General features: G+C 57.1%; 1 protein-coding gene and 2 long non-coding RNA genes across 3 annotated transcripts; 2 read left to right on the forward strand and 1 right to left on the reverse strand.

The window, feature by feature from the left end:
* Window positions 1-751: 751 nt before the first annotated feature.
* On the reverse strand, window positions 752-8,048 carry LOC131491227 (uncharacterized). Its single transcript, XR_009251371.1, has 2 exons — window positions 6,903-8,048; window positions 752-1,040 (listed from the first exon to the last, which is right to left on the reverse strand). It is a non-coding gene; the product is annotated as an uncharacterized LOC131491227 (long non-coding RNA).
* A 1,218-nt stretch (window positions 8,049-9,266) lies between these two features.
* Window positions 9,267-12,022, forward strand: IER5L (immediate early response 5 like). Its single transcript, XM_058693851.1, has one exon. The coding sequence runs from the start codon at window positions 9,462-9,464 to the stop codon at window positions 10,689-10,691; it is 1,230 nt and encodes a 409-aa protein (XP_058549834.1). The 5' UTR covers window positions 9,267-9,461; the 3' UTR covers window positions 10,692-12,022.
* A 6,833-nt stretch (window positions 12,023-18,855) lies between these two features.
* Window positions 18,856-21,676, forward strand: LOC131491226 (uncharacterized). Its single transcript, XR_009251370.1, has 2 exons — window positions 18,856-19,075; window positions 20,280-21,676. It is a non-coding gene; the product is annotated as an uncharacterized LOC131491226 (long non-coding RNA).
* Window positions 21,677-22,531: the final 855 nt, after the last annotated feature.

Below are 22,531 nucleotides of genomic sequence, written 5' to 3' on the forward strand. Positions count from 1 at the left end.
ACAGGGCTGTTCCTTGATGGAGCAGAGCTGGAACCTGTATAGAGAAGTTCACCACAAAGCCCCCTACCGGTGCCCCACGTGTTCTTGTCAACAAATCTGGCGGCACTAGTGTTCCCAGCTGCCTTTTCGACTTCAGTGGTATCTGAGTCCCTCTGGCCTGATGCTCGCCCGGTGGGCGTCCTCGTCCAGAACCCTGGAGACACGGAGAGTCTCCTACAGAGACTCCTACAGAGTCTCTTCACCGTTTGGTCTCAGGACGAGTCCCCAGTCAGTCCAGCCTCATCTTCAACATCACGGGGCAGCCAAAGGCAGGAGAGTCGAGTCGTGAAAATTTTTGGATTCTGGGGAAGAAAAAAACGCGGGTGCAAACCCTGCTGTGCCATTTTCTGACCAAATTTAAGCAAAGCAGGTAAGCTCTTTGCACCTCAGCTCCCTCGTGGAAAGCCAGGCTGATGGCTATATCCTGTGGGCGTCTGCACAGGACGGGTTCTGGAAGGGGGTGGCATGGGGCTAGAACCGCGGTTCTTCTGATGAGGGGTTCTAGAAAAGGCTTGGTCTTTCCATCTTTGAAATGGGGCTAATACAACACGCTGCCTGATGGGGCGCGCAAAGTCCCACGGTGTCAGCCACCAAGGGCCGTGCCTACACACAGTCAGTTCTCAACAAAGAATGGTCCCACTCCCCTCTCCACGGCCCCCACAAGATCACATTGTCTGCCTTAATCAACATGGGGACAGAACCAGTCACCAAATGTGGAATGATGGAGTATCTTGTGTGAGGTGCTTTGTAAATGGTAACGGGTCCAAGGAGTAAAATACCCAGATTTTGTCAAATCTAACATACGTGCAGATTTCAGAGATATAAGATATGGGGTGGGGAATAGAATAGATTAATTCGGTGTCTGGTATTACAGGTGAGAAGTCAGCTTGTGGTTTCACGGCAGTAAATGTTGTCTGATGTCGTTACCTTGGGGTAGCCTCGTCTTCGGAGAATACGCATAGCATTGGAGAACACGCTGTCCCTTCTCCTTCTCTCATGTCCTGTAAAGGGTTTAGCCCATAACAGATACTCAACCCATATCTGTTGAAAGAGTGAATCAATCTATCCCTCCATTCATCAAAGAACCAATGAATGAATCAACAGTGCTGCTTACTGGGGCGCCTGGGTGGCTCAGTCAGTTAAGCCCCTAACTCTTGATTTCAGCTCAGGTCATGATCTCTCGGTTGGTGACATCGAGCCCCACGTCAGACTGTGCGCTGTTAGCACGAAACCTGCTTGGGATTCTCTCCCCCCGCCTCTGCCCTTCCCCCACTTGTTCTCTCTCTCTCTCTCTCTCTCTCTCTCTCTCTCTCTCTCTCTCTCTTTCTCTCTCAAAATAAATAAATATAAGCATTAAAAAGCCCACACTGGGGGCGTTTGGGTGGCTCAGGCGCTTGAGCATCCAACTCCAGCTCACGTCATGATCTCACGGTTCATGAGATCGAGCCCCGCATCAGGCTCATGGCTGTCAGCACAGAGCCCGCTTCGGATCCTCTGTCCGCCACTCTCTCTCTGCCCGTCCCCTGCTTGTGCTGTCTCTCTCAAAAATAAATAAAACATTAAAAAAAACCCAAAAAGTCCGTGTGCCTGTTGTTTCCTTCTCAAGGGGGACTTCCCTGCTGGACTAATATTAACATCTTCACATCCGATACATGTGACGCTAACACACTTGTTCACAAGGATCCTTCCACACAGGCAATGGCCGTTCAGGGAACAAACACTAATTGGACCTCTATGACTTTTGGACACAAAGCTGCCAAGCACAGAAACTTACGTCCCTGCCCTCCGTTTACAGTCCAGAGCGGGAGACAGACACGCATGTTAAGGAAATAAATAAACATTTCCTTGGTAGCTGCGGGATGCACGATCCACGAACTGGTCAAAGCTCCCCTTTAGCTTTCGGTCAAGGAGGTGACAGAGCTGTTCCTTCCCTGAACCTCTCTACCCGCCTGCCGAGCGCATGGGAGGACCACATTTCCCAGCCTCCCTTGCAGCTAGTCTGGGAACGCTGATGGCCAAAAAATAAAAATTAGGGGAAAGAACCAAAACAGAACCCTTGGATGGTGGGAACCACACAATGGGAGGAGGCTGGAGCTGGAGGAAAGCCGTATGACCCACCCCGGGCCGCAACATGAGAAAGAAACTCGTATTGGGCCAAGCCTCTTAAGATTTCGGGGATGAGTTCTTCCTACAGTGGAGCATAGCCCGACCCTGAGCACTGAAAACCAGTGAAATCAAGCTGAAAACATGAACCGAAACAGCATGCAAGGTTCACGCGTCCACAAGGACAATCACGAGCCTCAGCTCTCAAAGTCCTGGCGGCCACCCTCTTCCTCCTGCCAGGAGCCTCCACGGGTGTTGGGTCCTGAGGCCAGAGGTATGACTCTGGGTGGCTCGTTTAGCCCGTGTGCGTGTGTGTGTGTGTGTGTGCGCGCGTGCCCAAGGTGGAGGGGACAGGCAGGTGAAGGAAAGAGTGGGCTTTACAGGACCAGTGTGTATCCTGCCCCCTACTCCTCCACTCGTTGGTGAGAGCACCCTGCTCAGAAGCTTCTGGTCTCCGTGCCTCTGTTTCCCCAACCATATGACAAAGGTGATGCTGGCACCTGGGTCCCCAAGGGGCTAGGTGAATTCACCGACGACATGGCTGCTGAGGGTCCTGCCGGACGCCTTCTCACCAGCACAAGGTCCAAAACTGAAATCCTATTTAGCCCCGTGTTTTAAAGACTTAAAAAATAAAAAGGGGCTCGGGAGATGAATTGAGGACAGATGATCGGTACTCACTGGGTGTCTCTCCCTCCCACACTCTCTTCACACTCACACACACTCACACACACACACACACACACACGCTTGAGAAATGATTTTTTTTTTTTTTGAGAAATGCTCTCAAAACAAAAACAAAAACTCTGCTTTGTTCCGCGTAAGCAGCATTAAAAATTCACCAGTTGTGGGAAGCAAGAGGGGCCCGAGTGCGGCCTGAGCTCGGCACAGATTGCTGGAGAGTTTGAACCAGTGATGCAACCTGCGGGGAGGCCACCCGACAGAGGGCTGGGGTCTTGGGGACCCTCTGCCCAGGGAGCCTGTGAGGCTGCTCACTCTTCCCTCCCTCCAGTCCCCGCCGCAAAGCCTCGGTTACTTCCTTTATCACCCTCATTGCAACCTTTTTATTTATCTGCTGGTTTATTTCGTGTTGGCTTCCCATCTGGCCTGGAATGTAAGTAAGGTCCATGAGCGTGGGGACTGCCGCGGGTCTAGGAGCTGAGGCAGAGCCTGGCACACAGTAGGCGCTTAATATTTGTGAAAGAACAAAAAGGCAAGTCAATAAATGAGCAAACGGATGAATGCAGAAGAGAGCAAGGGCGAGGCGCAGCCGGTGAATGATGAGTGGATGAATGGATGAATACAGCCTTTCCCCAGCTCGGACCGAGGCCGGAACCCATGCAGGGACCAGGGAATGTGTGGCCCCAGAACGTCATTTCTCTGGGTCTCAGTTGCCTCAACTGTACAATGGGGATTATAGGAATACCCACCTCATTAGATTGTTCAGAGGCTTAATGAAAACAACATCCGTGTTAAACATAGTTCGGTGTTTGGCACAACCAGCCACAGTTTTATTCACCCAGTGGGGACATGGAGGAGGAGGCAGGCACTACATACCCTAGCTCCCACCACTCAAATGCAAATAATAATAATAATAATAATAATAATAATAATAATTAAAAAATTGGAAGATTCAGTTCCTAAGATCCAAGGAGTTTCTCAGTCCTTAGAAACTCCCAGCTGAGCCCGGTGAGGGGACAAAGGTCTGTACTAAGTGAGTTATAAAAACAACTCCCAGCCAGGAACCACTGAGCCGCCCCCCACCTACCCACCCACCCACACACACCTGCCCAGGGCTGGCCCAGGATTAACTCTGGCCTGCCCAGCTTGCTTAGTTTCTGGCAGGATTTTGAGAAAAGAGGAAAGAGGGAAGGGGGACGTCTCCCATTCCATTTCAATACGAATCCCCTCCAGTCTTCAAAGCACGCTGGCTGCTCACAGTACCTCCCGGGGGAAGGTGACAAGGGAGGAAACAGAGCCCCAAGAGAGGCGACGCACGTTACCTAGGGATAAGAGGCCGGTCTGGTGCCAGCACCCGTGTCTCCTGACCCCTCAAGCCCCGCTCTGGCAGCTAGACCACCCCAGATGTCCAAAGCCGAACACACACTCCATGCACATCCCAGCAGGTTTGCCATAAAGGCTCCCAGCTGAGCCCTTGGCAGACATCACTAATCAATTGGGGCGCATGCCAAATCCCTTCCAACCCAGAGCTCCAGGCAGACACTACCAATCAATTGGAATTGGCCTGGGAGATTAAGAGCATCCTCAGCTCTGCTCCAGGCTGTACGTGAGGTGCCCGGTGTTCTCCCCAGGGCTTAGCACACCGCCTGCACGCTGGCCAGCATTTAGTCCGTGCTTACTGAGCAAATGAATGAATGAATGAACGAACGAACGAACGAACGGACATCCAGCCCGTGCCAGGTGCTTGGGCAGAGACCCTAGGTGAAGAGATCACATCTACCCTCTCTGCACCTTCCATCGGTGAGTACAGAATTTGTTCCAAAGGCCAATAAATCCCAAAGTGGTAGGTAGCAGGGGTCGCCATTCCTCTCCTGCTCCCCACTTCCCCAGAGCCCTGGGATTAGAGTCACTTCTTCTTTCTGGTGTGTGACCCCAGGGAAGTCACCCAAGCTCTCCGTGCCTCAGTTGCTCCCTCCATAAAATGGGGATTATAACCAAGCCCGCCTCAAAGCCTGTGGGGACTCAAGGATATCACCACGGAAAGCTCCAGGCCCAGTGTCTGACACAAAGCAAGAGCTCTGAAGAGCCAAGCTTCCATCAATCTCCCTCATCACACTTAAGGACCCTGAAGCCAGGGCCTCGATGTCTTTCTAGGCACCGAGCCTGATGCTCAGGACCGTGCTGGGCAAACGCTGATGTTGGCGGGCCATTAACATCCACTGGGGATGATGGCAGGGTGCAGATTCTGTGGGGCAGGAGTTGGGGGACTGTGTGGGTTCCGGGACCCCAGCCGAGCTCCCCAGTACCCACCAACCACAGAACGGCCCTCTCGGGATGCAGCACGAGGCTCCCACGTCCAAGCGTCACTAGCTCCTTGGCCTCCAAAAGGACTCACCAGTGACCCCTTCGGTCAGCAGCATCTGGCCGCCTTCTCTGCCACTTCCTGCAGTCCCCAGTCTCAGTCCCCACGGGGCAACACACACTCCAAGTCTCAGAGACAGTTAGCTGGAGCAGCCAGGAGCCGGAGCAGGAGGTGGGGCATCTGGGTTTGCCCCCCGCTCCAGGCTGACACGCTCGGCACATCCCTCCTCCTCTCTGGACCTCAGTTTACCCACGTGGAAATCAGAAGTGAGGGCAGCCTGGTCTCTAGGGCCCTTCCAACCGTAATGGTGCCTTCTGTATGCTAACATTCATTGATTGACTTAGTCCACAAGCATTTATTGAGTGCCTACTGTGTGCCAGATCCTGTGCTAGGATCTGAGCTGTTCTCTGCTGGAAGGCCCCTCCCCATCCTTGGCCTCCAAGGCCCTGTCCCTCTTCCTATCACAGACTTATCACACTGTTTATCGTGTTTGCTTCCCTCTGAGTCGTGGCCTCCTGAAGACAGGATCACATCTTGCCCCCTTGCCCACTTGCTGGGATTCCAGAGAATGGTTCTGGAAGTAACTCTTGGGCAAATGAAGAAATTAACGAATGCGTGAATTCTAAATCTCCACCCCACCCAACACAACACCTTCAGTTAAGCTTTTTGCCTTTTCATTCCTTTTCCCTAAGTCAAATCCCTAGGAACCCACCAGACAAATCCCACTGCTGACCAGGGACCTTCCTAGCCACGTCTCCCTCCTGCGATCTGGGTGACCAGAAGGTGCCCACAAAGCCACATGTGGTACTCTCAAGATGTTAACTGCTCCTGGGGGGGGGGGGGGGGAGGGGGGCGGACACCGCTGGCGGGGGAGGGGCAGTTGATGGGAGCTCAGGTCCCGATGGGTTCTGTGCCCTGCCCCTCACTGTCCCAACAGACACTCAGTAAATATTTAGGCATTAATTAACTTCCTCCAGGGAGCGGTGACTCAGTGCCAGATGCAACCTCTAGGGGGAAAGGTGAGCGCCCCAACCCTTCTCAGGGGCCCAGATAAGTAAGGCCAGCTCTCCATCCTAAGAAGGCTTGTCTCAATCCAATCTGCCCTCCTGCATGGGATGCAGGTCTGAGGGCCCCTCCTCCCCACACGGGGGCACGCGCATGCTCATACACACAGGTGCACACTCACTGCCCTAAACGCTCGGTCTATGGTGCCCTGCTTGGAACCATCGTACATCCGAACAGGAGCCTTGCGTGCGAGCCATCCATTCTACAAACATTTGTGAATCCCTACTGTGTGCCCCCCAAGCTTCACTGCTCCCAGGGGCGTCAAATAAGTCAGCTGTTCCGTTGCCTCCTTCAGCAACGCTTGCCTTACAACAGCTGTGGCAACCCCCCACCCCGCTTCCCAGGCCACCCCCCGAAAATATCAAGGGTTTTCATTAAGCTTAGACAACTGCTTTGCTCGCCCCACAAGCCCATCTCGATTCTTGAGGAGGAGAGGAAACCCAGGGAGTGTGGGCCCCAGACAAGAGGGCCCAAAGAATGGGGTCACACGGATGGGTTGACCACCTTGTAGCTGACCCCCCAGGAGGGTAAGAGCCTTAGCAGAGCTCAAACTCACTTTGGGGCAGGGGCAAGTGGGGGACTGGGAAGTGAGGAGGGGAACCGGCCAAGGTGAGGGGCCTAGCCCCTGCCCCCAGCCTGCGGCTAGAGAACCCACCTCCCAGAAGCATGTTGTGGGCCACCAGCCCCGAGACTGGCTGTGACTGATGAGCTGAAGCTGGAACAGATATTTGCTTCTTTGTGACTCCTGCAGGCACTGGTGTCAGAGCCGTTGGCAGGAAAGTGGCGGGTGTGCATCACATCAAGGTCATGTTCACTGCGTATCGAGCCTCAGGACTGGACTCAGAACCACCCAGGGCAGAAGTCAGCAGCTGATTTCGAAGCACCTGGAGTTAAGTTCCAGTCCTACAAACAGACCTGGGTGCAAATCCTGCCTCTACCCTGTCTTGGCCGTGCGATGTGACCTTGAGCAAGTCACCTAAACTCTCTTAGTTTCCTCCAGTAAATTCCGGGCAAGGACAGAAGGCAGGCCTGAAATTAGCATTAAAATATCCATTCTTAGACTCTTGCAACAGGCCAGACGCCGTGGGTTCCAGACCTGACTGTTGCACATCGAGGCCTCATAGCCATAAATTCAGGTAGGACCTCCTGCCTCCCTCCACATGCTCGTGATGTCGCAAAGGCGAACTCCAAAAGTAAATAAATGAAGCTTCTGTGTGTCTTTAAAACGGGCCCTAAGGAAATAAGAGGCAATGGATTTTTATTCCTACAGGTACTTCTCACGGACAAGTTCCACTCCTGTGTGACCCTATCGCCAAACCATCTGTCTCTTCCATAGAATGCAAGTAAGACGCCGCTTCTCTGCAGTCACCCTAAAATGTCGTCGTGGCTTCTCTGGGTGGGGGTGGGGAGAGCTGCTACTGGTTGAAGGGCTTGGACCAGACTGAGCACCGAAAGGACAAGAGTGCTGGATCTGTTGAGACCTCGGGCAAGTCCCACCCACTGTCAGTGCCAAGTTCCTTCCCCTGAAAAATGGAGTAAGTGCTCCTTAACTGTTTTCACCCTTGATGCTTAGCACTGAGTAGATGCTGCAAAGTGTCTGTGGAAACAAATCTGGAGGATTCTTAAGGCTGACAGGAGGCCCAGAGACTCGAGGATGGACTGGCTGAGTCTCTTCACTCCCACCAAGGGGCAAAATGGGTGCTGAGGACAACGGGCCCAAGGAAAGAGGGCACTCAGAAGTAATCCCGAGGAAGGAGGCCAACTCAAGGAACTTCTCCTCAAGCAAACCTCCTGGACCCGCACCCCCCCCCCGCCCCCCACCCCCACCAACTCGAGTAGCAGCCACCACCCCCTTCACACCTACCAGTCCAGATGCAGGGCCCCCAGAGATGGCGATCCTGTCCCTCTGTTCTGTTTGTCTCCATCCCCAGCTGGGAGGGGGTGGCCCATGGATGGTTCAGGGCAAAAGGGGAAAGGACATCAGTGAAAGTTAGGTTGGCAAGTTCCAGGGCCCTTGGTATCCGCCTCCCGTCTGGAGCTCACAGGCCTGGCACAAATCCTAGCCTTGCACACTGGGGGGCTGTGGGACTACACTCAGGTCCCTCCTCTGCTGGCAGTCACAGTGAGGGATTCTGGGTGTTTCTGGCAAGGGGCTGCCCACACTAGGCACATAATAATGGCCCTCATTGTCATTATTATTATTATTTAGGAAGGAAAGGAAAGGTTACAGAACCCGCGATAAGGACACTCCGGTGATAAGGAGTGGCTCAGAAGGCCCGTGAACCTCAGCTGGTTCCGAGGCCATAGGCTCTCTGGGACCAAGATTCCCCATGTCTTGGGTTTTCCCACCAGACAAATGGGGAAGACAGCACTTCCCCGAGTGTCTCCTGAGACCCCTGGGCCAAAAAGTCAGGGAGTCGGGCCCAATATTTTCTGCGGTTGAGGCACCTCCAAACCTCTCTCGCGTGAGGGTCCCCAAGGTCAGGCCGGCGGCCCCACTGGTCTCCTGCGAAGGCCTGGATCCCGCGGGTCACCCGGGGTCGGCAGGTGAGAAAGGAGGTGCCGCGTGGCCGGGAGTGGGGACTCGCGCGCACCTGCCGCAGGTGAGGCCCAGCCATGCGGAAGGGGGAGGAGCCGTCGTCGCAGCACTCAGGTGAGCCGACCCCCGGCTCCCAGGAGCCAGGCCGAGGGCGGCCGCGGGCTCCAGCGTGGCGGCTACGAGGCGACCCATAGTGTACACAGCGGCCCCAGCGGCTCCGAGTCCCACGCGGCTCGGCAGCCCCAGGAGAACATTCGAGGCAGCGGCGGCGTTGGAGGCCCGGGGTCCGTTCGGTATTTGAATAGCACAAAGGAACCGCCTTGGTCTGATTGGCCAGCCGAGTGGCCCCGGGGCGGGCAGCGCCTGTCACTCGGGAGGCTCTGGCTACTCCTATTGGCTCGTCAGGTGTGGGGCGGGGCCCTAACGCCCGGCTAAATAGCTGGGGCCGGGGACGGCCGAGGCTCATTGCTTTGGCGCCGAGCGGGGAGCACGAGCCTGCGGGTGGCGCGCAGCGCATGGTGGCGGCTCCTCTCGGAGCGCAGCCGACCCGCTGACCCGGGCTCCGTTTCCCCTACCCGGCGCGCCCCGGCGGCCGGTTCGAGGCCGAGACAGCAGCAGCCTTAACAGCAGCAGCAGCGGCCGCGGCTGCTCCGCCGCCACCGTCTCCACGGGAGCATGGAGTGCGCCCTGGACGCCCAGAGCCTGATCAGCATCTCCCTGCGCAAGATCCACAGCTCCCGGACCCAGCGCGGCGGCATCAAGCTGCACAAGAACCTCCTGGTGTCCTACGTGCTCCGCAACGCGCGCCAGCTCTACCTGAGCGAGCGCTACGCCGAGCTCTACCGGCGCCAGCAGCAGCAACAGCAGCCGCAACAGCAGCAGCCTCCCCACCAGCAGCAGCACCAGCACCTCGCGTACGCGGCGCCCGGCATGCCGGCCAGCGCGGCCGACTTCGGCCCGCTCCAACTTGGCGGCGGCGGGGACGCGGAGGCGCGCGAGCCGGCCGCCCGGCACCAGCTGCACCAGCTCCACCAGCTCCACCAGCTGCACCTCCAGCAGCAGCTGCACCAGCACCAGCACCCGGCGCCCAGGGGCTGCGCGGCGGCGGCGGCGGCGGCCGGGGCGCCCGCGGGCGGCGCGGGGGCGCTCTCGGAGCTGCCCGGGTGCGCCGCGCTCCAGCCGCCGCACGGCGCGCCCCACCGCGGGCAGCCCTTGGAGCCGCTGCAGCCGGGTCCCGCGCCGCTGCCGCCGCCCGCGCCCGCCGCGCTCTGCCCGCGGGACCCTCGCGCCTCGGCCGCCTGCTCCGCGCCCTCCGCGCCCCCAGCGGCCGCCCCTCAGGCCGCTGCTGGCGCCTCCCCGCCCGCCTCCCCGGCCCCCGCCTCCTCCCCCGGCTTCTACCGGGGCGCGTACCCGGCCCCCTCGGACTTCGGCGTGCACTGCAGCAGCCAGACCACCGTGCTGGACCTGGACACTCACGTGGTGACCACGGTGGAGAACGGTTACTTGCACCAGGACTGCTGCGCCTCCGCCCACTGCCCCTGCTGTGGCCAGGGCGCCCCAGGGCCCGGCCTGGCGTCCGCCGCCGGCTGCAAGCGCAAGTACTACCCTGGCCAGGAGGAGGACGAAGCCGACGAGGAGGACGCTGGCGACCTGGGAGCCGAGCCCCCCGGGGGCGCCCCGTTCGCCCCCTGCAAGCGCGCCCGCTTCGAGGACTGCTGCCCGGACTCGTCCCCGGACGCGTCCAACATCTCAAACTTGATCTCCATCTTTGGCTCGGGCTTCTCGGGGCTGGTGAGCCGACAGCCGGACTCCTCGGAGCAGCCGCCGCCGCTCAACGGGCAGCTGTGCGCCAAGCAGGCGCTCGCCAGCCTCGGCGCCTGGACTCGAGCCATTGTCGCCTTCTAGGGACCCCCGAGGGCACGGGGCCCCGGGGCCCCGCGGGGCTGGGGCCAGACAAAGACTCGGCCAAGGGGCGAGAGGAGGGAGCGAACGGGCGCCTGGCCACCCGGGGCTGAGCTGAGGGCGAGCAGGGGGAGGCGGCTGATGTTTTATAAATTGTAAAATAAAAAAAACAAAAAAAAAAAAGAAAGAAAGAAAGAAAAGAAATCTATGATCTTGGACTTTATTTTTGCAGAGAGAAAAAGCGCCTATTTAAGTATGCTTTGTGTTTCTCCTACTCTTTTTTTCTTTTTATTGTAGTGATTGCAGTGGTGTTTAGCGAGGAGCCAGCCACGTGAGGGAGGGCTGCTGCCCGGAGGAGGTGCCGGGCAGCCGGGGGCGAGGCAGGGCGCCCGGGCCGCCAGGGCGCGCCGGGGGCGCAGCGCAGGAGGGCGCGGGGCCCGGGACGCCGATTCCAATCAGTTGTCAGACCCGGGAAGCCCGGCGCTCGGTTCTCCCGAGTCCCTCCATGGGGTGAGGAATGGGTCTTGTGAAATCCTGAGCAAAAACAAAGGCAAACTCTCTATCTCCGAAAGGGACGTTTGGGTCACATTTCCTCTCCGGGGGCGGCCTCCAAAGTTCTCAAAATGAGAAGGCAGAAATGAAAACACTTCAACTTTTTTTTTTTTTTTTTTCTTTCCCGGGGCGGGTGTCTTGAACCCCTCCTCTCCCCGCCCCTCTGGCTCCGTTCTCTTCCCTTCCTCCACCCGTCTCCCGGACTCGGGGGGTGGCGCCCGGCACCCCGACACTCCCGGACACCGTTTGGGGAAGGGGTGGGGGGCGGGCACGGCGGACTACATTTCCCATCATGCCCAGCACTGCGGTCCTCACTAAACAAAAAAGGAAGTCGATTCCTTCACCTGGATCCCCGGCGGCCCCGAGGGAGGGAGGGGCCGGGACCGCCGACTGCGTTGGAGACTTTTCACTAAGTTCCCGGTCAGATGTGGTGTTTGTGTGTGTGCTTCTAAGTTGCACTGTCCTAGTTCAGGCTTCGGTTGCATTTCATGAAACCAGCATTGTTCGAGGCTGTGAGAACCCTGTCCTGTGTCTTCAGCTCGATAGATTTTGTTTAATTTAAAGCCTTTTGTTGTAAAAAGGTGGGGTTCATCTGCAGCCCCTCTGGTTCTCTGCCGTCAGCTCCATGTGGACCCCAAAACAAGTTGCCAACCCTTCCTTTCTTGGCCCTTCTCCCTCATTCTTCTGTATTTTTGTGCATACTGAATTGTATATCACCGGGTAAAACTGTTCAGATGATTTGTTTAAATTTATAATCTTAATAAAAAGCCGATTATAGAGGATGGTGGTGTCTTGTTTTCAGATCGGCCTGGAGGTGGAGGGGAGGACGGAGGGAGGTAGGGAGAGACCCCTACCCCCATGCAAATCCCAGCTCTCCGGGGCCTGGGCGGGCGGGATCTGCCCACATCCGCAGGGCCGGGGGTGGGAGAGGGATTGGAAGTGCGGGATGTTGGTTGCTGGGGATGTTAGGGCCGCGCGCCTCCCCGGCCGCCTTCCCCAAAGGGCCCTGCCCCAACCCCCCCCCCCCCCCCACGGGAACGGCCGCCCCCCGGGGTCTCCAGCAGGAAGCGGAGCCTGCCTTCAACACATTTCCTGCCCGGCCTGGAGCGCAGGGCCTGGTGGGCCTCAAGTCTAAGCCCTCTGCGGCCGGGGAAAGCAGCCTAGGGACCCTGGGGGGGGCTTTCTGGGCCACCCACACTCCCCGCCCCGCGCCTCCGCCCGCTCGTCCGCACGTCTCGGGCTGCAACTTGGGGAAGTTTTTTCCTTTTCCTTTTTTTTTTTTTTTTTTTTTTTTTAAGTTGAGTTTGTTATCACTGCTCGGTGCCACTTGGTGGTGTGCTGGCGGCGTCTCCCTCCCTCCTCGCGCCCCTCCCCTCTCCCTCCCGCCTCCCTCCCCCCCCCCCCCCCCCCCCGCCTCTCTTCCCTCCCCAGTGGATGGAGGCAGGAAGGCTCCAGGCGCGCTCTCCCCTCTGACCACCTACGGAATGACCTCAGAGTGGGAGAATGTGCCAAGGCCCCGAGGAAGCTCGCGTTCTCCCCACTGGAACCAAATTCACATCTGGAGCCGCGGCTCCGGCCCGGGGGCGCGCGGGGGTGGTTCCAGCTTTACAAATAGGGGATAGGAAAGAAAGACTGAGAAAAAGAAAAAAAGCCAAGTGGCAGCTTGCTGTTTGTTTGACAGTGTCTCTCGGTGTCCCTCTGGCTCTGGCTGCTCTCCCCAGTGCTCTCGCGCTCGCTCTCTCACCCCTGCGCTCCCCTTTCCTGCGCAAGCCACCCCTCCGGACGACTGGCGCCCCCCCCCCCCCGCCCCCTGCTTCACGCCTTCAGCAGCGACTGGAGGGGCTGCCGCCGAGAGGCCCCACCCCAGCCTCTGAGAGGAGGACGCACGGCAGTCCCAGGGGCCCTCTCGGCTTCGGGTCCCCGTGTCGCGCGAGGCGAAGTTCTCGGGGACACTCCAGAGCGCGGGGGGCCGCGAAGGTCTGCGATGGGGGTGGGGGAAGAGAGAGACTACGGAGGCGTGAGTTACGGGGAGGAACGGCACCTCCACCCCAGCCCCCCCACCCCACCCACCCACCCAGGGCTGTTTTCTCGGCCTCCCACGGGAAGAGTCTGGAGCTGCTGGGGAGGGGGAACAGTGCGTCTCCCCGCTCCCCATTTTCTCCCTGCTGCACAGGGAAGTACCAGGAAAGCTGTTTGATGCACGGTTTTGCTTCAATCCACCAAGCCAGTTGCCAGAGCTCCCCCTAGCGCCACTTCCCGGGCGCTGCAGCGGCTGCGGCTGGGAGTGGGCGAGGCACAGCCGCCAGCGGCGGGGCCGCCGGGGGGCGGGGGGCTGCTCCGCGCCCACCTGGGGCTCAGCGCCCGGGCCGGAGGCAGCCCCGGCTGGAACGGGAGCCCCGGGCCGCGGGCGTCGCCACTCCGGGCCCGCGTCGAGGAGGGGGCACGTGGTCCAGTCGCCTTTGTTGGGAGCGCGGACCTGGGCACGGGAAGGGACCGGCCAAGGGGCTTGGGATCCTGCCCCCCCCCCCCCCACGCCCCATCCGTCGCCCGGAGGCCTACGGCAGAGGAGTGCGGCTGGTAAGCTGCCAAACAAGAGCTGTGGACCCAACAGGATCCCGGGACCAGCGTTCCCCTCCCTTTTTGCCAGGTTTTCTGAGCTTCAGCAGTGCCAGGAGCCTCGAGCACATGGGGTTCTAACTGGTGGAGGGAGGCGAATGGAGGGCGCTGAGAGCCCCCAGAAGGGAGGTACCCTTCCCCCCCCCTTTATTTTTTCAGGACTCAGGCATCCACGCAAAGGGTTAATGCCCCGAGCATAATAGGCAGTGACCCAAAACACAACCCACCAGCGATCTACATCTCACGCTAAGATATTCCTTACAAAACATTTGCACTTGCTACTATGCTGCCCAACACACGGGGGTGCGGGGGGGGGGGGGAGGGAACCACACCCGGCCACACTGTCCCCAACACAAGACGCTCTAAGCACCATCTTCACTCAAACCCCCAGGGTACTGCACAGCACGCAGCATGCCCACCCAGAACATCCTGAGAGACTAATATTCCCGTGCGTAGCACAGACTGAAAGGCTGGGGGGCTGTGGAGGATGCCCGGTTATGACAGTCCCGGGGAAGGGGGAAGGGGGCAGGCAGGCGGTCCATCCAGAAGTCCACAGACCCAGATCCACAGACAAGCCCCTCTTTCTCCAGTAAAAAAAAGGCCAAGCCAGACCCCACAAGAGCCCCCAGGCAGGAGTCGGGGTGCTGCTTGGGGAGGTAGGGAGACCCAGGGAGTGATGGGGTGGGGGGCTTCCAGAGCATAGCAGCTCTGGAAGCCAGAACTCCAGCAAACCTCTCGCTCATTCCCCTAGGTCCCCCCACCACCACCACCACCACATGCAAACACACACACACTTCCCCCAGCTCCTAGAACACCGCAGATCCTGCTGCCCTTGATGCGTGGTGTAGGGTTGAGCCAGCCTCCAAGCGGCGCTCCCAGCAACATAGAGCTGCTGGGATGACAGTCCAGATCCTCAGGGAGCTCCAGGCTGCCCTCCAGAGAAGCCAGGGGCTGGGGATGCCCAGGGTTCCCAAGAGAGCCACTGTGCAGGGTGCTGAGATCTGAGTACTTTTATGGAGTATGCATGCGTGGGGGGGGTGGGGGGGTGGGTGTGTGTGTGTCCTGTGACTTTCTTCTCTGCACTTGAGATTCCCACTCCCCGACTGTACAGACCCACTTCTCACTACAGCTATAGACGGCAGCTGGTGGTTTCCCATCTCCCAGCTTTGCCACCCGACCGAGACTGTCCTCTTACTGTCATATCCCAAGCCTGTGTTCTGTCCCCAACCTGGGGCCAGGGTAGGAGGGTGGTTGGTAGCCCTCACGGGAAGCTCCTGGGCAGAGAAGGGGCGCTCTTCTCAAGGAGGGTGGTACCCGGTGACAGACCAGAGGTGTCCAGAGAGAGGGGCTACAAGCCAAGCTAAAGGAAGCTTTTAGCTGTGGGGACTTGGGGAGACCCAGGACACAGGCATGGCTGCTTCAGGGCTTGGTGACCAAGTGCAGCCAACACAGCCCTGAGGAAGGAACATTCTCCTTGCTCCTAGCTCCCAGCCAGGATAAGGAGGCTCCAGGGCCATCTGGTGCCTCCCAGGTTTGCCACTCGGGGAACCCCCAGGGGAAGGGAGGCTGCAGCCCCCAGGGCGGGGGGGCAGGGTTCTCCCAGCAGGCTCCGCGGCAGGGATAGTGACATGGGCCACCGTTGTGGGGCTGAGGGCAGCAACAGCCAGCCGCAAGGAGGCCGAACTGGAAGAACTTGGCTGGAACTCCTGTGTGGCCCTTCCAGGCACTCCCAGATACCACTGCAAAGCCTTTGAGGGGAAGCTGGGTGATGAAGGGGTCTGGCCAGTAGGGATGGAGGGGGGAGGGCCATGCTGAGGTTATCGTGCCCACCTTCAGACACAGACACGCAGCTGGTGGGGTCTGGGGACATCGTCGTCGGGGGGCGGGGTACAGGTAACATGATCTTTTCTCACAGGCAGGTAAAAAAAAGGCTGACTAGAAGCTCTAAAATACTTAAGTGATTATTACTAGGTGCGGACTTTACAGACAAGCTTTGATCCTTCATACATTTCTAGATTTTCCAGATTTTCTGCAATGAGCACGTATCACTTTCATATATTTAGAAGAAAAAACTAACACTACATGTGTAGGAGAAAAATGTGACGTGACAGGTGCCGTAATCGATGTGCGGACGACATGCTACGGAGCTGAGCGGGGGGAGCCACTGTATTCAGCCTGTCTGGGGCAGGCTCCCCCCTGACAAACAGAACACGCACCAAAAAGCCTTGATTCACCAGAATTCGCCCTCCTGCGCTCTGTCTTTGTTAAAAGAAGCCTGAGACAAAAAAACGACAGCGCATCATCTCGAGGATGTTGTTGAAGAGGCCTTCTGGAGGGAGCCTTGTTAATTCTCACCTCTGACCCCTGGCCCAGCTCCACCCCGTCCTACCCCTCAATCATCACCGAATGATTCGCTCAGAGTTGCTAGATTACCTGGAGAGGAGGGTTGTAAGAGGCAAATGTGCTTGAGAAACATTTGCAGCAACTTAGGCCAAAGAGCACTGGACCAGGAGTCTGGAGACCGAGGGGCAGGCTCTGGGTTGGCCACAGGCTTACCTTGAGACCTGGGCTGAGTCGCTCTCCTAGCAAGCCCACATTCCCTCACCTGTAGGGATAGAGTTAACGAGGAGTGGAGTAGGGGCGCCTGGGTTGAGGCAACTTAACTTAGTCGCTTAAGTGTCCGACTTCGGCTCAGGTAGGTCATGATGTCGCGGTTCCCGAGTTCGAGCCCCGCGTCGGGCTCTGTGCTGACAGCTCAGAGCCTGGAGCCTGCTTCCCATCCTGTGTCTCCCTCTCTCTCTGCCGCTCCCCTGCTCGTACTCTGTGTCTCTCTTTCTCTCAAAAGTAAACAAGACATTAAAAAAATTAAAAAAATAAAAAAACCCACAGCCACCTATAAGCACGGTCATCTGCCTGTTTCACTCATTCATTCAAAAAATCCATGCATTCAGTCATTCACATATTTATCGAGTACCTCTCTAGGTGCCAGGCAGCGAAGACACAGCGGAGAACAAGACAGACAAGGGCCCTGTCCTCATGGAGCTTACATTCCAGTAGGGGAGACAGACAAGAAGCAAGGGAACCAATAAACATTAAGTTACATGTTACAGAAAAATAAAACAGGGCCAGACGGGACTAGGGAGAAGGGGGCGTGGCACCGCTTCCGAGTTAGTGTCACACGAGGTGACGTTTGCGCTGAGACCCAGATGGGTCAGCTGGATTAGTCAGTATAGGAGAGGCTCTGCGGTGGTAACAAATCAATCCCCAAATCTCGGAGACCTGACACAACGAAGATGGATTTCCTGACCGTGCAAAATCCCGCTAAACTGACGATTCTCCGAAGGCTGCTGTCCTCCACGAGGCGACTCAGTGATTCAGGAGTACAGAGTCCCGCAAGGGCCCTTCATCACCTCAGTCAGGAAGCGATTCCCCTCGGGGCGCCTGGGTGGCTCAGTCCGCTGAGGGACCCACTTCGGCTCAGGTCGTGATCTCCCGGTTCGTGGGTTCAAGCCCCGCGTCGGGCTCCGTGCAGAGCCCGCTTCGGATCCCCTGTCTCCCTCTCTCTCCGCCCCGCCCCCGCTTGCACTCTTTCCCTCTCTCTTTCAAAAATAAATAAAAAACATTTAAAAAAAAAAAAAAAAAAAAGGAAGTGATCTCCCTCACCTATACTCACAGCCAATTGGCCAGGATTAGTCGCACGAACTTGCCTAACCGCCAGGGGCCCGGCAAGGGCAGTGCTCTCGGGGGCCTCAGAAGGAAAGGCAAGGCACAGGTGGTGGGGCACTAGAAGTCTCTACCACAGCAGCCGGACAAACGACAGCGGAAGAGCAGTCCAGGAGGCAGCAGCAGCACAAAGATACACAGGAGCGACTTCGGTGTGTGGGAGGCCCAGGAAGACAGCTCGCATGGCCGAGGCAGAGGGCAAGGGGGTCAGTGGCAAGAAATGGGACCAGAAAAGAAGGCAGGGACGGGAGGATGCGGTTATGACCCACGAGGGAACTTGGAGCCGCGTCTGGCACAGAGCAAGCGCCCGAGAAATGGTATGATTACTGGCGTAGGAACTTCCTTCCTTTCCCCAGGTCAGTGGGGGGAGGGGCAGAGGGAGGAGATAAACCAGTACAACCACAGTCCAGGTCAGTTTCCCTGGTCACGCTGGGCAGGCTGCGGCTCCAGGCCAGTTGGACCTCTGTCCCTCCTCCTAATGGATTGAGCCCCATAGAGGCAGTCATCCAAGGACCCTCAGCAAAGAGGGACGGTGGCAGGGTTGTCCCAGGGCCGCATGAGTGTTCCTTGTGAGACATCCCCTCCCTGGAAGTTGTAATACCAGATGAGCAAAGGTGGGCCAGCACACCTAAGGCCTGGCAACCGAGGGCTTCCCGAGGCCACCCCCGCTGGGGACGCCCGTCCGGAGCCCAGCCTTGTGGTTCCAGTTCAGCCTCCAGAGCCACACGGGCCGGAGTGCAAACTGGGTTCTGCCACTTTCTAGGGAACAACAGGCTCTTCACTTCCCCTCTCCAAGTCTCCAGTCCCCTGTCCACAAAATGAGGATGTGCATGAGAACTCACCTGTGCAGTGAGCCTTCTAGAACACCTCACCTGGTATACAGTAGGTCCCCGATAAGCAAGAGTTTTGATACTGTCACAACTCAGCTCTGCGCAGATACTAAGCTTTCACTGCAAGATGCAGGACAGGCTTTCTACCGACTCCACTGACTCCGAACAAAATTGACGATCAAAGAATTCCGATGATGTATCTTTTTCTTTTTTTTTTTTTTTTTTTAATTTTTTTTTAACATTTTTTATTTATTTTTGGGACAGAGAGAGACAGAGCATGAACGGGGGAGGGGCAGAGAGAGAGGGAGACACAGAATCGGAAACAGGCTCCAGGCTCCGAGCCGTCGGCCCAGAGCCTGACGCGGGGCTCGAACTCACGGACCGCGAGATCGTGACCTGGCTGAAGTCGGACGCTTAACCGACTGCGCCACCCAGGCGCCCCGATGATGTATCTTTTTCAAGAGAGACCCACACTGAGATCTTTTTAACTCTGAGCCCAGGGAAGGAGCGCAGAGAGAGTGCCCCATACACTTTAAACTTTGTTGGATTTTGTGTGCGTGTGTCTTTCCATGATCGGCAGTCATGTTTTCAAATATGCCAGTCTCCAAGAAGGTGCCTCAATATCTTCAAGGTCTGGCTATACGCGACAGTCAACATTTACCCAAGGTGTGTTTAACAATTTCATTCAGGATGTAGGCTTGGTGATTGAGTGAATGGATGGATGGATGAGTGGATGGGCTATCCGTCCCATTCATTTTATTTATTTTTATTTTCAAAAGAATTTTTTTAATGTTTATTTTTGAGGGAGAGAGACAGAGAGACAGAACATGAGCGGAGGAGGGGCAGAGAGAAGGAGACACAGCATCTGAAGTAGGATTCAGGCTCTGAGCTCTCAGCACAGAGCCCGATTCAGGCTTCGAACTCACAGACCTTGAGATCGTGACCCGAGCCGAAGTCAGATACTTAACCGACTAAGCCACCCAGGCGCCCTTATTTTTAATTTTTTTTAATGTTTATTTATTTATTTTGAGAGAGAGAGAGAGAGAGAGAGCACAAGTTGGGGAGGGGCAGAGAGAGAGAGAGACAGAAAATTCCAAGCAGGCTCCATTCTGTCCACGAAGAGCCCAATGCTGGGCTCGATCCCACAACTTGTGAGATCATGACCTGAGCTGAAATCAATAATCTGAGGCTTAACCCACTGAGCCACCCAGGCGCCCCCTAAGGAGTGGTTTAAAGGGAAAATAGTTGGTGAGAGATGGCCTGCCTTCCCCTAGCCAGGCCCTTCCCACCCCCAGTCCCCTCCATCTCTAACCCCTCCCCCTCTTGCCCCCACCCCAGTCATTTCCTGAAGTTTCTTGAACATTCCCACGCACCCTTCCCAGGTTTATTCCCCCACCTCCAGTCACCCTCCAGGACACGACACACACACACACGCACACACGCACGCACGCACGCACACACAACCCGGGGTGGAACTTGAGGCTCTCCTCCTACACCCACATCAACCAGCCTGGGGAATGCTGGGAAGGCTGAGGAATAAAGCCTCCCTTTCTCCCGAGAAAGAGCTGGAGTTCTGAGACAGATAAAGGACCTGGCTGAGAACAGAAGAGGTCCTCGTGGGGAAGGCAGTTAGATCTCCGGCCTGCAGACATTCCGAATGGATGGACATCCTGTCTCTCCTTGGCCTCTCCTTCAGTTTGTTCTGGGGCGTGGGCAAGATGGCCACCGGCCAGGCCCAGCTTCACAGGCCTGTGACCAGAGTGGTCACACAGGGCCTCACGTTCAAAGGACCCCATGCTTGGGGTTTAACGCTCTGCAGCTGCTGTCTTGAAATCCATAACCATTCGTCTTTGAATCTGTGTTTTGTAAGTGACATCTGATGGGACAACGGAGCACGCGCCAAGAACTTGGAGCTTCAAGCCATGTGCTGTCCTGCCTCCTGCCACCTCCCTGCCTCCCCGGGACAGGTTCTCAGCTCCCCCTTACCCCCTGGCACCGTGGCCCAGGCCTCCCCCTCCACTGACGCCCTCCACCCTGGGTACAGGCACAGGGAGGGCGGGGGTCAGGTATGAGGGGTGTGCCAGCGGCCATCACTGCCCAGGATTGGCAGCATGCACTTGGGCACCCATGGCAGGGGTGGCAGGGTGCCTGGGAGGGTCTGCAGTATCCCCAAGCCCAATAGCACTCCCTGAAGCAGCTTTGTGTGGTCAAGGATCTTCTTCCTCCTCCTGTAGCCCTCCCGGGACTGCCTTGTGTTTGTCTTTTCTGGCCAGCTCAAGGCACCCTCGGGGACAAGCCACGAAATAAAAAATTGTATACTTTTGGCGATTCTGCACAGGAACGAAACGCTCTGGTTTTGCATTTAAAACCGCTATTGCACAATATGGAGATGAATGGTAAAATTCATGCTAGTCATTTAAAATTTTTATTTTTCTTTACTTAGAATGACATTAAGCAGCAAACAGAAGACACCGTGACAAGTTGGGAGAGAGCCTGGAGAAGTAAAAGCGTTCTATGTACTTTCAATGGCACTTTTTCCCGCTTTTCCGGCAAAGGGCCCCGCATGTGGCTGGGCCCCACAAGGACACAGCTGGCCCTGCCACTAGCGTCCCCAGGACAACACGGTCCCAGAAGCCCGGCACAAGGGGCATCTACCCAATAGCTCCAACAGGAAGTACCACGGATCGCACTCACCTGCACAGCCTGGGTCACATGCTCATTTCTGAACCAATCACAGCAGATGAGGAGGCAGGAGCCCTCTGATTGGTCAGGTCTGGGCATGTGTCCATCCCTAAGACTAGGGGATTGGTCAGCCCACCTCAGTGCCTCCCAAGGGGTGCTCCATGGGGAAGAGGGATTCCATTCCCAGAGGAATGGGGGGGGATTGTCCAGCCACCAACCCCTCCTCCCCTCAACGCTGTTCTTCCCCTACACACTCCTTATGCTTAGTTTAAAAGAGAGAACAGGGGCAGCTGGCTGGCTCAGTGGGCAGAGTGTGTGACTTGATCTCGGGACTGTGAGTTCGAACCCCACTTTGGGTGGAGAGATTACTTAAAAAACGGAATTTTGACGGTGCCTGGGTGGCTCAGTCGGTTGAGCGTCCGACTTCGGCTTAGGTCACGATCTCAGGGTTTGTGAGTTCAAGCCCCGCATCAGGCTCTGTGCTGACAGCTCAGAGCCTGGAGCCTGCTTCAGATTCTGTGTCTCCCTCTCTCTCTCTGCTCATCCCCTGCTTGCACTCTGTCTGTCTGTCTGTCTCTCTCTCTCTCTCTCTCTCTCAAAAATAAACATTTTTTAAACTAAAAAAACTGAATTTTGGGGGGGACCTGGTTGGCTCAGTCAGTTCAGCATCTGACTCTTGATCTTGGATCAGGTCATGATCTCATGGCTCATGGGTTCGAGCCCCAAGTCAGGCACACACTGTCCCTGCAGAGCCTGCTTGGGATTCTTTCTCTCTCTCTCTCTTTCTGCCCCTCCCCAGCTCACTCTGTCTCTCTCCCTCCCTCCCTCTCTCAAAATAAATAAACTTAAAAAAAAAAAAAAAGGGCTTACTCTGGCCTGCTGCCCCCCCAACTTCCCCCCCCCCCCCCCCCACTGCCCTTGCTCTCAGTCCCTTGAACTCATTGGCTCCTGCATCTGGAGAAAACAGAGCCTCACACAGGGAAGGTGCTCAATAAACTTCCATTGGCTCAACGGCCCCACTTCCTGTGGATCAGGCAGGCATGGGGAAGGCGGCTGTGAATGAACCCTGGCCTCCATCAATGAAACAGAGGAGGCCCGGGGGGCGGGGGGGGGGGGGGGGGGGGCTCAGATGTGGAGAGGCAAGTGGGCGGTCTGTTTCCAGGAGGGGCTTCAGTGCCAGGATGGACACTTGCCCTGCGATGCAGGGTGGCATCTCTGTATTACCAAATGCAGGGCAGCTCTCACTCGGTGTCTTTCCTTCCCGCTTTGCCTCTCTGCCCTTTGGGATCTCCCTGAAACCCAGCCTACTCAAGGCCAAGTTCACACAATCGGCCTCGAGGGTGCCGTGTGAACCACAGAAGCACAAAACCCCAGAGCCTAGGACACTGGGAAGCCATCCTGCCAGGGTGGCCCTCCGTGGGGTCCCAGAGCTCCTGCATT

This window comes from Neofelis nebulosa, chromosome 12 (genome assembly GCF_028018385.1).
Source record: "Neofelis nebulosa isolate mNeoNeb1 chromosome 12, mNeoNeb1.pri, whole genome shotgun sequence".
NCBI lineage: Eukaryota > Metazoa > Chordata > Mammalia > Carnivora > Felidae > Neofelis > Neofelis nebulosa.

What these genes read in the sequence shown, in the direction of transcription:
- IER5L (XM_058693851.1), top strand. Translation starts at nt 9,462, where the DNA reads ATGGAGTGCGCCCTGGACGCCCAGAGCCTGATCAGCATCTCCCTGCGC.